This window comes from Rousettus aegyptiacus, unplaced genomic scaffold (genome assembly GCF_014176215.1).
Source record: "Rousettus aegyptiacus isolate mRouAeg1 unplaced genomic scaffold, mRouAeg1.p scaffold_m13_p_10, whole genome shotgun sequence".
Lineage (NCBI taxonomy): Eukaryota > Metazoa > Chordata > Mammalia > Chiroptera > Pteropodidae > Rousettus > Rousettus aegyptiacus.
The window spans coordinates 81,713,281-81,727,750 of record NW_023416285.1 but is presented as its reverse complement, the minus strand read 5'-3'; the positions used below and the strand labels follow the sequence as shown (position 1 = coordinate 81,727,750).

At 34.2% G+C, this 14,470-nt stretch overlaps 1 protein-coding gene across 7 annotated transcripts in view; it reads right to left on the bottom strand.

The window, feature by feature from the left end:
* ODAD2 (outer dynein arm docking complex subunit 2) overlaps positions 1-14,470 on the bottom strand; it is a 135,944-nt gene that overhangs the window by 68,980 nt on the left and 52,494 nt on the right. For all 7 annotated transcript variants that reach the window (XM_016160769.2, XM_016160766.2, XM_016160770.2 and 4 more), the window contains one exon: positions 13,914-14,156. In XM_016160769.2, coding sequence (XP_016016255.1) covers positions 13,914-14,156 — 243 coding nt within the window. The remainder of the gene's footprint in view (positions 1-13,913; positions 14,157-14,470) is intronic.

Below are 14,470 nucleotides of genomic sequence, written 5' to 3'. Positions count from 1 at the left end.
AATCACCAGGAAATGTGTTAAACAGTACTAATCACCAGGAAATGAAAATCAAATCTACAATGACATATCACCTCATTCCTTATTACAATGACTATTAACAAAAAGACAAGAGAGAGATAACAAATGTTGGCAAGGATGTGGAGAAAAGAAACCCCTTGCATACTGATGGTGGGAATGTAAATTGGTAGTCTTTATGGAAAACAGTACACAAGTTCCTCAAAAAATAAAAATGGAACTACCATAAGACCAAGCAATTTCACTTATGGGCATATAACCAAAGGAAATAAAAGTAATATCTCATGTTCACTGTGGCATTATTCACAATAGTTAAGGTATGGAAACAATCTAAGTGCCCACTGACAGATGAATAGATAAAGAAATTGTGGTTCATACATACGGTAGAATATTATTCAGCCTCAAATCAGAAAGAAACCCTGAAACTTGTGACAATGTGGATCAACTTGGAAGACAGTATGCTAAGTGAAATAAACCACAAAAAGATATTGTATGAGATCCCTCATATGTAGAATCTAAAAAAGCTGAACTTAGATAAACAGAGTAGAATGGTAATTGACAGAAGCTGAGAGGTGGAGGAAATGGGGAGACAACTGCTCAAAAATTACAAATTTTTAGGTATAAGATGAATAAGCTCTAGGGATCTAATGTTCTACATGGTAACTATATTAATATCATATTAATATCGTATTAATATCATATACTTGAAATTTGCTGGGAGTAGATTCTAGGTGTTTTCACCGCATACACACAAAAAATAGTAACTATGTGAGGTGGTGGATGTGTTACATAGCTTGATTGTGGTAATCATTATACAAGGCATATCTATATCAAAACACCACATTGTAGACCTTAAATATAAATTTTCTATTGTCAATCAAATACTTTCTATTTGTTAATCAAGTATTTATATCTCTATAAAGCTGGGAAAAAAGGAAAAATACTTTCAACATATAAGACCTTAGGAAATTCTGCACCCATGAGCGCTTCTTGTTGATTCTTTTACAGGATAGGCTCCAAAATTAAAGCTCCGAATTAAAATGACTGCAAAACTTTGGCACAAAACAGATGATGAGCATTTTAATATGCATGTACATGTATAATTGTTGATCCAAGATTAAAACAAGGGCAAGTGTGAGGATGGAATGTTCAAATGTTCAAATGTCATATGTTATGACAAAGTAGAAATGATACACTTTAAAATGGGAGAAAAAGGAAAAAGAGAAAAATAGAAAAAAGTATAAACCTTTCTAAATAAAAAGTAAAAAGACTACTAATCTTATAGAGAAATAGTAAATATAACAAAATACAAATAAATATAAGATATTATGACACTGTTGAGACCAAACATATCAGTCATACCAACGTGATTGGGCTTAATTCACTTATTAAAAGAAAAGATATTCTTATTTTGGTTTACAAAGCAAGACCCATGTATATACTGTATAAAAGGGAACACATAAAACAAAATGATTCAGAAAGACTAAAAATAAAGAGTAGAGCAAGATATTCTAGAAAATAGAAAAAATTTTAAACTCAGGGATAAAGAATCTAATATCAGACAAAGTAGAAATCAAGCCAAAACTCATTAAACATGAAAAAGAATAGCACTTGTAATATTAAAAACGACAATTCACGATGATTAGAGACATTTATGTACCAAGTAACACAGCATCTGACTTTAAGAAGCAAAAACTATATGAGACATGAGAAGACAGAAATACACTAGTAAGAGATTTTAATAAACCATTTTCAGTATAAGACAGATAAACTCAACAGTTTGTATAAGACAGATCAACAGTACAAAAATAGTAAGTAGAGATAGAGGATCATAATAAGGTAGATCTTAAGGATACACATCAAACTTTATACTCTGTTGACAAGGACTACATCTTCATCCCAAGTATGTATATATGCTTCACATCAATTCATCTTATATTAGGTCATAAAGAAAACATCAATAAGTTCCATAAAAAGTAGAAATAAAGCAATCGACCACTCTCTGACCAAAATGTAGTACAGTGATAAATATCTAACAACCAAAAGGGGTTCTTCCATGTGGATTTTTTTTTTTTGATCCAATAAACAACTCCTGGGCTAAAGGGGGAAAATACAAGTTGAACTTAACAAATTTCTAAAGAAATAATGACAATAAAAGCACTACATGTAAGAATCTACACAGGGCATTTAAAGCAAAGTCAAACAGAGACAGTATTATTTTTTTAAAAGAATACAAATAAAATAACTTCTCAGCTCAAAAATTAGAAAAATGATTGTAAAATAAACCAAAAGAAAACAACAAATAATTAATAAAGATAAGAAATTTATGAAGTAGAGAATAGAACAGCATACCTAATCAATAAAATAACATTTTTTCAGAAAATCAAAATAGAGAAATTATACTAGATGACTCAATTAAGAAAAAAAAACAGGAGAAAACTCACATATACAAAAGTAAAAAATGATGAGAAAATAACCATTGAAAAAAGACAAATTTAAAAGTCCTAAGACATTACTTTGCAAACCACTATTCAAATAAACTTGATATACCAAACAAAACTGATCACTTTATAAGGAAACACATTGCCAAAGTTGACCCCATTAGAGTGGAAAGTATAAATAGACCAGTTTCCATAGAAGAACTAGAGGAAGCTAATACACACACACACACACGGCCCATATTGTTGCATAGTAGACTTCTATACAACCTTTACAGTCTAGGGGTCCCATTGCTCAATAAATTACTCCAGAGTATTGAAATGAAAGAATACTGCCTAACTGATTTTGTTAAGCAGGTATAACATATGATACTTAGATTTGATAAAGATAGTAAAAAAAGGACTATCGACTAATATCACTCATGAGTAGCATTACAAAAATGCTAAATAAAATATTATTGACTGGGATCCTGTACCACATTAACAAAATAGTACATCATGACCAAGTGAAAATTCCCAGAATGCAAAATTGGTTCAATGTTTGGAAACCTGTTAATATCATTCACCATATTAACAGATGTAAGAAAAAAAATCACAATGGAGCATAATCTCCATAAATGCTTAAATAGCGTTTGACAAGATTCAGTACCTATTTCTGATAAAAAAAAAAAAAAAAAAAAACACTTTAAAAATAGAAATTGAGAGGTTTTTAAATATGATAAAATATATATACTTCAGTCCTCAAGATATTATCTTACTTAATAGAGAAACACTAGAGGCATTTCCACCAAAACCAGAAAAGGCAAAGAGGCCTATTATCTCCACTATGATTCAACTTAATGCCAGGCATTAGCTAATGAATTAGGCAAGAGAAATCAATTTTAAGAATAACAATATGTAAAGAAGCAAAACTTTCTCTGGAATATCTCAGAGCAGAGTCAGCAAATATTTCTGTAAAGAACTAGAAAGTAAGTAATTTAGTCTTTGTGGGTTATTCACTTACTGTCATTAACTTACTCAACTCTGCCATTATAATGGCGGCTGAAGACAATACATAAATGAATGTGTGACTATGTTACCATAAAACTTTATTTAAAAAAACAGGATTTGGTCCACGTGCTATAGTTTGTCAACCACTGTGCTAGAGAATTAACAATAAAATGAACTCAAACAATAAGAGAATTCTATAAGGTAGTAGCATATAGAATTAACATACAAAATTCAATAGTGTTCACAGAGACAGACAATCAGTTGAAGGGCATAATGGCAGGAGAAAAAAGCCATTAACAGCGTCAACAAGGAAGATTAAATACTTAGCAATGAACTGAACCAAAATGTACAAAATCCACATGAGTAAAACTTTAAAATACTCTTCAAAGTAAAAAAAAAAATGGACTTGAACAAATAAAAAGTTTCTATATTTTCACTCTGGTTATGTAGGATGTTAAGGGAAGCTAGGTGAAGAGCGTACATGGAAACTCTGTACTCTGCACTCTCTCTGTTTCTGAAACTTTTCTGTAAGTCTAATGCTATTTCAAAATAAAAGTTGAAAAGAAAATTTTAAAAATGAAAGTAAAGTGCCTGAGATGTGGAAAATAAATCATAGCTATTTCTTAAATTTTTAGCCTCAGTACTTTTAGTTGTTTGAAATTTTATAGTATTCTATTAGAAAATTACATTCCCCAAAACACAAGCGTTAACCGTTTTTTGTAGTATCAGTAGGATTTTATATACTTGAAGGCCAAATTACCTCCAGATGAATTCTGTACACATGAAAAAAATATTAAAAGTCAACAAGAAAAAAAAAGTTCAGCCCAAATAAATCTAATTTTTCATAAACTTATGTCAGGATACCTGTTCCTGGGGAAAGGCATAATTAATATGAAATAATATATATTGAGTTTTTAAAAGCAGTGGTCTGAAGTACTAAAAAAAGTCAACAGACTTTTATGAAATCATTGGTTTCTTAAAAATCACTTTTGATTCAGTAGCCAAACTGTTATTATTAAGATATTTCTTATTCTTACTGAAAAATATATAAGGGAAGAGAAGTACTTATGCATTCTACTGCTCCAAGTTAGTAAAACTGTGCTTTGAGTATATGTTTATCCTGATATGTGATCTAAATTTTAGCCACAGCCACAGACCAATCATTAAAACATAAAACTTCTAGTCATTAAAATAAGTTCCTAACCAATGAATTATATAAGGCTTACACAGGGGAGAGGTATTTGTTTGTCATTTCCTTCCATTTAACTTAAAGCTCAAAGATGCAATAAATTCTACAAATCTAACAGTAATAGCCATGTCTGAAATATGATGCCAAGAGTAATGCTGTTTGGATTCTTACCAAACTCAAAATACTGTTTTCTGAAACTACCCTAGTGCATTTATAAAAGCATTTGTGGGAAAACCATATTTATGTGCACAGGACTCATCAGCCTCCTTGTTGCACAAGAAAGGCCAGTTCAGTCTTTATCTTAAAGAGGCCTTGTCATAGAATGTGTTATTTTTGAACACTTTCTCTCCCTTAAATATTCTCTTCCCTTTTTTTTTTTTATTTTTTAATAATTCTTCTAGAAGTTTCCCTCACAATTCTCTGGCTGATTCTTAATTTCTTCACAGGTACCTCTTTTGTTCTTTCATTCTACTTAAAAGATTGGGTTCAAGAGGTTCTGTTTTTATCTTTCTCCTTTCACTCTGCTTTCTCTTCCTCATAATCTCACATATATCCATGACTTCAACTACCAAATATTCATAATATTATATGGCCAACACATATCTCTATCGAAGCTTTAGATATCGACATCTAATTGACTAGTTGACATATTCACGTGGATGTCCCATAGAAACCTCAATAACTACCCAACCATAAGTGAATTCACTACCCGTTCATTATATAATGTTTTTGGGGGGCCTACCCTGAGCCTGGGACTGGATTAGGCATTGATGATGTGATGATCAACAAACTGACTTTCTTTTTCCCCTCGTGAAGCTCATTCTTCCTTTACCAGTCCTCCAACTATATTCCCTGAATCAGTAAGGTACCACTATCCTCTAGTTACGCAAGTCAGAAACCTTAATATAATTCATGACGCCTCTTTTCTTTACAACTCATGTTCAATCATTCCCCTAGTTCCACCTATTTTCTCCCTTTTTATCTCTTAATCTTTCGATTTCTTTATTTTTTGTTACATTATATTCCATTGGTTTAGTTTAAGCCACCTTCACCTCTGGCTTGCAATGATCCCCTAACAAGTTTCTCTGTCCCAAGTTATGCTTAAAACCTTTCAATAATCTTCAGTCAACTTAAAAACAAAATCAAAACTTAGTACCATAATGCAAAAGACCTGAATTAAAATTGCCTATTTACATGTTTATACCATACCATCAAAGCTCCTTGCTTGCAGGTGAGAGTTAAAAAGTGAGTTATTCATCATTTAGGGCCCCCCTTGCTCTCAATTTATAGCAAATTAAAATATCGGGATTTTTTTTTATCAGGATTAATTTATTATAAGAGAAACAATAAAGAGACTTATCTGTAGATGAGTATAGATACTATATGCTCTGACTTTCATTTTCTATTTATGTATAATCATTTAAAATTGCTATTAATTAAAGCTTCTGCTACATGAACAGTACTAACCAACGTTTACCTAGCACATACTATGTATCAAGCACTTTACATATACTAATTCACTTAATCATTACAGCAATCCAATGAGATAGGCACCATTACTATCCCCACGCTATTTATGTGGTAATCAAGGAACCAAGTAGTTTAATAATTGGCCAAAGGAAACACAATTAGTGAGTGGGAAGACTGGTATTCCAGACAACGGTTCCAGAACGATACTCTTAACCATTATACACTATACAATATAAAATGAGATTGTGCAAGGTATTAAATGAGGACTTTGGTGTTGTAAAGATGATACATGCTCATCATACAAACTGTATAGAAAAATATAAAAAAGAAAATAAAAATGATCCCAAATTCTACCATCCAGAAATAACAATCATTAACAGCTAATATAAATGATTCTAGATATCTCTTTATGCCTAAATAAAACAGATGGATAGGAAAAATAGATAAATGAATGGATAATAAAAATAATGCTGTGTACTGTATGTACTGATTTATGTGGAAGATGATAAAATTTGCACACTTATCTACCCTATACTGTTTTTACTTTTGTCAGTTTTATTATTATGTTATTATCAATATCTATAAAACGTGGATGATTCCCCTAATGATAATTCCTCCATTGTTATATCTTAATTAATATTTAAATGATTGTCTCCCCTGGTACCTTTTAGCTACAGTTTTGCTATTTAAAATACTTTGAGTAATTTCTTGATTGACTGGAATTTTGTCATTGAGCAGATTTTTTCAATAAGTACTATATTCACTAATTTCAATAAGTACTATATTCACTAATTTCTTATATAATTGAGGATGTGCTAATGCCTACCCATTAGGACAACTTGGTGGGATATGAAATTCTTGGGCAATATTTTCTCTCTCTCAGGGTATTAATCTGAGTGATTTAATCACTTAATGCCTTTCAACATTAAAAGAAGCTTGAAGACAATCTACCTTTGAGGTTTGCTTCTTTTGCCTACATATATTTATTTTGAAATGTGAGTAGCTTTATCAGGAAGTGTTACTACTGCCCATTCTGTACAAATATTACTAGGATCTTTTTGGGTCTTTTGACCTACAGATTCGTGCAAAAAGTTTTCTTCTGTTATATCTTTAATTAGGATCATATTCCATTGGTTCCAAACTTTTCTTAAGGAACACCAACTATGATTATGCTGTATGTCTTTGGGTTACCTATTTATCTAGCTTCTATTATAATTTTAATATATTTTCTTTTAAATTTCATTTTTATTTCCTACATACCACATTTCTGGCTGTGTTTTCAGCTGTGTTTATTGTATTTCTTCTGCTTCTATCTAGGCTTTTAGTTCAATAAGTTTTCTACTTCTCTTCTGAGCTCTGACAACTTGCTTTTTACAACTATTTAGATTGTCTTATAAAGTCTTTCTGTAAAACTTTATGTAATTTTTTTTTTGCAGTTTTATTAAGAGGGAGTATACTGCTTTAATGGCTTTATGATTGTGAAAAAATTATTTGTCTAAACTTACCTGTTTCCTTTTATGATGAAATTACCTCAAATACAATCCCCCAAAAAATCTGCAATTCTCTTTGCCCTACAAACACACCACCATTCAGTTTTGAGCGTTCAATTAGTCAGTCTGGCTCACTCCAAATCTCTAAAAATTTATAGTTTCACTGTGCTGTGATCTGGCAATCATGGTCTCTAGTATCCTTTTCATTCCTAAGTGTCTCCTGCAGTCTCCTTGGACTAGATGACTATTGTAGACAATATAAAATGACATGTCCATATGACTTTTCCTTAGGCTCCACTTCTGATGTTTTATAATGAAAAACTAGGTCTCCAATGGAAAATCCCTCACTTCTTCTAAAGCCCATTCACTCCCCTCATCTCTGCTCTCTCTGAAACAAATGTTGGCTATGCATCTCATGACTATGACACTTTTGGGGGGTGAAATCTTACTGTCTGAAGAGGCATGTGTTAGCAGTCAGCACATTACACACAGGCCAATAACTTATAGCATTTTGCAGGTGTGTTTCACATTTAAGATTTGGAATTGTGGCCATCTCCCTGTTTGGGAGAATATGATTTTTTTCTACTTTTACTCTTCACTGTAGTTTTCATATCACTACCCTGAAATCAAGGCCCTCATAAAATACCACAAAATAATTCTATATATTTACTAATAAATGTTTATTTACTGCCATCCCATTATTTACTCTATTCTTTTAAAATTACTTGTTTGCCTCACCAACTCAGTCAAAAGGTTCTTGAGGCCTATTGTTTAACACAGAGTCATTCTTTCTCTTTCATTACATTTTTGTTGCTTCTAAATCTAGGTTAAGATTTGAAATAAAAAATGTGTGTAGCTGTTTCTCTAGCCTTTTCTTCTTTTCTTGAATGGGTTCAACTAAAAAAATCAATAGATATAATAATTTACTTAATAATATAAAAGTTTGAAGGACCATTCAAAAGTATATAAAGATGATATTTAGAAGAAATTTTCATGTGTCAACTAGATAACCTGGTAATGACTTATGCAAAAATCATTAAATCTTAGGTATAAAATGGTACCAGGAGCTTTGCAAGAATAAGTTGTGATCTATGTAAATAAATCCATTGTGTTTATTAAGAAATTAGTAGTCATAAAGAGATAAAAAGACGATTTGTGACACTGTTGCACGGTGATATACAAAAATATGTTACTAATAAGACAGACAATGATAAAATCTACATGAAACTATAAACAAAATTCAGGGTAACTTATCAAGCAAAGCTCAATCCCATCTTAGGGCTTTTGTGTTTGTACTCTTTGTCTGATACATTCTTTCCTCAGGTGCCTTCTCATCTCTCAGGTCTTGGTTCAAATATTATCCTCCTAGAAACCACTTTCCTCTCTTCTACCTTCTTCTTCTTTCAAATCCAGCTAAAGTAACCATTCCCCACTTAGTTGCTGTCTTTCAATCACACTGTTTTCTTTGTCACATTTAACACTATCTGAAATCAGGTTAGATGTTCAAGAGTTTACAGTCTGTGTCCCACATACAATAGAATGTAAGTTCCAAGAGGGCAGGAATTCTCTTCGTTACACTATGCTATCTGCTATCTCCAGCGGCTGCAACAAAAGATGCTTGAAAAATATTTGCTCAAACACAAATAACAATATAACTCTAGATAAATTAACAGTTGCAGGGAAAACATGAAATTTGAGAGGTAGACTGGAGCCAGAAGGCAAATGTTTTGAATACTAGGCTAAGGAAAGTAGCTCTGCAGGACAGTGTAAAAGGGGGAGAGATTCGAAGTGAGATCAAGAGAACCTACTTCAGAAGTCCAGGTTAAAGATGACAGAACCTCAACTTGAGAGCAGAGAGGAGATACATTTAAAAAAATTCAGATGTAATTGGTGGTAGTTGGTAGATCTGAGCAGACAGAAAACAAGAGCCAGATATCAAAAGTAGTACATAAAGTCATTTCTGAAAAGCGTTTATCAAGTTTTAATGAACACCATGTGTTTTTCAAAAAGATAAATGCATTAGAAAATTGTTTTATAATGCCAGCCAACATTCTTCCCTTAGAGATAGCATGTTACGTATAAGTAGTGTTCCTTAGTGTCTGAAACACCTGAGACCAAGACTCTGACAATCAAATTCTAAAGTAATTATGACGGCTTTAAGTACTTGTGCACCAGCATGTGGTTAGACAAAGCCGTGAGAATCCCAAAGAGAATCATGTTAAAAGTTCTATGACTGTCTTAGAGTTTCAGGCTTTTTATGAAGAGGGCCTACACAACTGAATACATGTAATCTTTGTTCTCAGATGCCAGGAAAGTGGGCTGAAGGGAGAAGGTACAACCAGAGACTACTGGCATAGAGTATAAGCCTTCTATAGAGACCAAATGATGAAAGACAGCAAACTGCACCTCCCCAGGGTTCTCTGTATGGCCACATAATGTATGGTGCTCTGTAGATAGCAGTCTATGTGAATGTTACTCTCTAGTAACAGGATATATCTGTACATAGCAGCCCCTAAAGGAGCTGAATGAATAAATGAGTGGATCAGAATAAAATGACATAGGAGATACATACACAAATGCATGCATGTATGTATGTATGTATGTATGTATGTATAGTATATATGTATATATATATATATATACACACACACACACACACAATAAACAACCCGAAATAAAAATATGTAACCTATTAAAATATGTATACACTCTATTACCCTGTTCTAAACACCAAATGTATTAAATGCAAATGATACGCTTAAATTATTTCCTTAATAGCCTGAAAAGTTCTACTGATTAGCATTGTCTGATTCACTCAGTCCTTTACTTCATTTCTTAATGGAAATCAGAGGAGTCATAGGACCCAAGAGGGGGCAGAACCAGAGTATCAGGACCGAATGGAAATGTCCCTACCATATTTTTGTCTCTACCCAGTATTAGTAAGGTAGGTTCAGGGACTGATCTCTTGCTTCCTAATGCCTGATAGAATAAATGCCCGCACAGCCTCAGAAAAGGGTGATACTGAGAATTCGGGAAGATAAAATTAGCCATCTAGGCCTCTCCTTTGCCTGACCCCATCTTATTTGTTGATTCTACCTCCTATTCATCGTCCTCAGATTGGACTTTCCACTCTTGCGCTCTCTCACTGCTCAGGCCTCCATGCAAGAATCCCTCAGTCATGCTTCCCTATTCTTCCACCCATTCAAATATGTTTTATATTAACAATACATTTCATTCACTTCCTGTAGATAACTCATTATGACAATTGTTATGGACTTAATTACTGCCCCCATATGTTCATATGTTGAAGTCTTGACCTCTAGTACCTAGAATGTAACTATATTTCAAGAGAGAGTTTTTAAAGAAGTGATTAAGTTCGAATGGGATTCTTAGTGTAGGTCCTAATCCAATCTGACTGCTGTCCTTATTAAAAGAGATTAGGACACATAGGGAGACACCAGGGGCACAAGCAAAAGGAACTACCACATGAGGCAGCGAGAAGGCGGCCATATGTAAGCTGAGGAAAGAGGCCTCGGAAGAAACCAACCCTGCCAGCACTTTGATCTTGGACTTACAGCCTCCAGAACTGTGAGGAAATAAATTTCTGTTGTTTAAGCCACCTAGTCTATGGTATTTTGTTATGGCAGCCTTAGAAAGCTAATAGATTTTGATGCTGGGAGGTGAAGTGCTGCTATAATCTAAAAATGTGGATGGAGCTTTGAAAATGTGATGGGTAAGGGGTGAAAGCTCGAAGAGTTAGAGGTGAGTGTTAGAAAAAGTTTAGATTGCCCTTGAAGAAACTGCTGGTAGAAATAGAAATGCTAAAGGTGATTCTGATGAGATCTCAGATGGAAATGAGGAACATATTATTGGAACAGGAAGAAAGGTGATCCTTGGTATAAAATGGCAAAGAACTTGGCTGAATTGTGTTGTAGTGTTTTGTGGGAGGTAGAACTTGTGAATGACAAATGTGGATATTTAGCAGAGAGATTTTTAAACAAAGTGTTAAAGGTGTGGCCTGGTTTCTCTGTACTAATTATAGTATAATGCAAGGAAGAGATCTGTTAAGCAAAAAGGAACCAAACCTAAAGATTTAGAAAACTTTCAGCTAATTCGTACTGCAAAAAATGAGAAAGCATGTTCTGGGAAAATATCAAAAGTGTGGCTTGACAATCATATGGTAGAGATTAAAAGTGTGACACAGGGATCCAATCAGCCGTCTTGGCAGAAACACTGCCATCCGGGACCCAAGGGGTCAGAGGTGGGATCAACTGAAGTCCATGGCTGGTGGACTTCTGGGATTCTACAGATAGGTCAACAGAGCTATGTGACTGTAAACAATATGTTGCTATTTCTCCTATAGTCAGGATTCATGGGTCCAGGATTCAAGGTGTGGAAATGGGAGTGGTACTTACTATTACTCCTAGTGAGCTACTAGCAAAGATTTTACTTCTGTCCCCATGACCTTATGCTCTGCTGGCCTGGAGGTTTTAGTTCCAAAGAGAGGACTGTTTCCACCAGGAGACATGATAATGATGTCACCAAACTGGAAGTTATGGCCACTTGGCCACTTTTGACCTCCTCATGCCTCTAAATCACCATGCAAAGAGGGGAGTTTCTATGCTGGCTGGGTGATTGACCACCAAGGAGAAATCAGATGCTACAACAGAGGTCAAGAAGGGTCTATCTGGAATACAGGTGGTCCTTTAGGATGTCTCTTAGTATGACCATGCCTTGTGATTAAAGTCGAAAGAAACTACAACAAACCCAATCCAGGCAGCACTACTAATGGCCCAGACCTGTCGAGAGTGAAGTCACTCATCAGGTGAAGAATCACAACCAACTGAAGTGCCAGCTGAGGCCAAAGGGAATACGGAGTGGTTAGTGAAAGGCACTTACAAATACCAGCTACTGCATGTGACCAGTTACAGAAATGAGGACTGTAATTGTCAGAGTATTCCTTCCTATAGTGTAATAAATGCATCTGTATGTTTATATATACCTTTGTTTTTCTCCCCTTTTATCCTCTTATCATGTAATATGAGATGTACCGACTTTATATTACAGATTTTAAGTATTGTTAATTTCACATCACAGTATTTAAGTCATAGGATATCAGTAAGAGTAAACATCACCCAAGGACTTTGCTTCCTCTTCTGGGGAACTGATTAGTGCATTTTAGCTGTATGCAAGATAATTGTGTAGTGTTGGGAAGACGTATGACCTTATAATTGTCTTTATATGGAAACTAAGTAAATAAATGTATATATGAATATCAAGTTGGCAAGGGGTGAATTTGTGAGTGCTCATTTTTGTGTATCCATTTGTTTGGGCTAAAGGATGCCCAGATATTTAGCCAAACATTATTGTGAATATTTATATGATGGTGTTTTTTGAGTGAGATTAAAACATAAATTGCTAGACTTTGAATAAAGCAGATTATCCTCCATAATGTTGGTGGGCTTCATCTAATCAGTTGAAGGCCTTAATAGAACAAAGACCAACCTCCCTGAGCAAGAAGGAGTCCTGCCAGAAGACTGCTTCTGAACTCAAACTGCAACTTTTTTCCTGACTCTCCAGCCTGCTAGCCTATTCCAGCAGAATTTGGAATTGTCAAGCCTCCACAACCATATGAGCCAATTCCTTAAAATAAATCTTTCTCTAGAGAGATAATAATATAGATATATAGATTGATCTACCTATCATCCATCCATCCATCCATCCATCCATCCATCCATCCATTCATCTATATCTTTGGTTTGTGTGTGTGTGTGTTTCTATATAATCCTGCTATTGCTCTTAAATTATATAATACTTAAGCCTTTTCTTCCTAATTAGACAATAATTTGCTTAAGGACCAAGATCATAGCTTAATATACTTTGTTTTTTCCCCTCGTCAGTTCAAAGCTCCTGTTAGGTACTCAAAATATGTTTGCTAAATTGAATTGAGAAACAAGGAAGATACGAAGAGAATTCTACCTAGAACAATTTAGGATCTCAGTTAGATAGAGATAGGTAATTCTTCCCTAGACTATAAAGAAAATTTTTGTTGACTATATTAAGGTTTCTGCAAGGGAAATTGACTACTGGGTATTTTAATTCTTCCCAATGTGCCCAGCATCTGCCCTCCAGCTCATTCAAGGGAACAATGTGGCTCTGTAAGTCACGGTTTGGTAACCTTGTAGTTATTTATATGTAAATGCATTTTACTTTTTCATCATTCGTGGACACCAATTTTAAGTGATGATATTATTCTATGACTATCCAAGTACTTCCCATAACACTCTCAAATAAAATGGTTCGGTCCGAAGGGCCACTTACATCATACTTTCAGACTCTACTGCACAAGCACCAACTGCTTTTGTGACATTGACAAGTAGAGCTTGGTTTATTCCAACGAGGAGGTTCACGAGTGGCTGAATGCCACCACACTTCCGGACCAGGACTCGGTTTTCATATTCTTGGCAACACTCTCCCAATGCGCCAACAACATTCACAAGGACTTCTTCAGGCTGGTCAGTTAAAAGTCCCACCAAAGTTTCAATTGCTTTGTATTCCCGAAACCTAAGTTTATCACACAAAAAAAAGAGATCAGAGGTAGGAAAAGAGGAGAACAATATCATTTTTCATATAAAGTTACCTGATGATAAAATTAATTGCTAAAAATTACTAATGCCAGCTATATGCTCAATTCATCCATCCTTACAACAACCCTATGATTTATATCCTATTATAATCCCCATTCTCAAAAGGTTAATCCAAAGCTTAGTAAACAGTAAAGATGGCGTCCACACGTAGCCATCTGTGTGCCCTTAACCACTACACTGCACAACCTCTAAGGCAACTACAATTTCTTCCAAATTTGAGCAGCGACTATT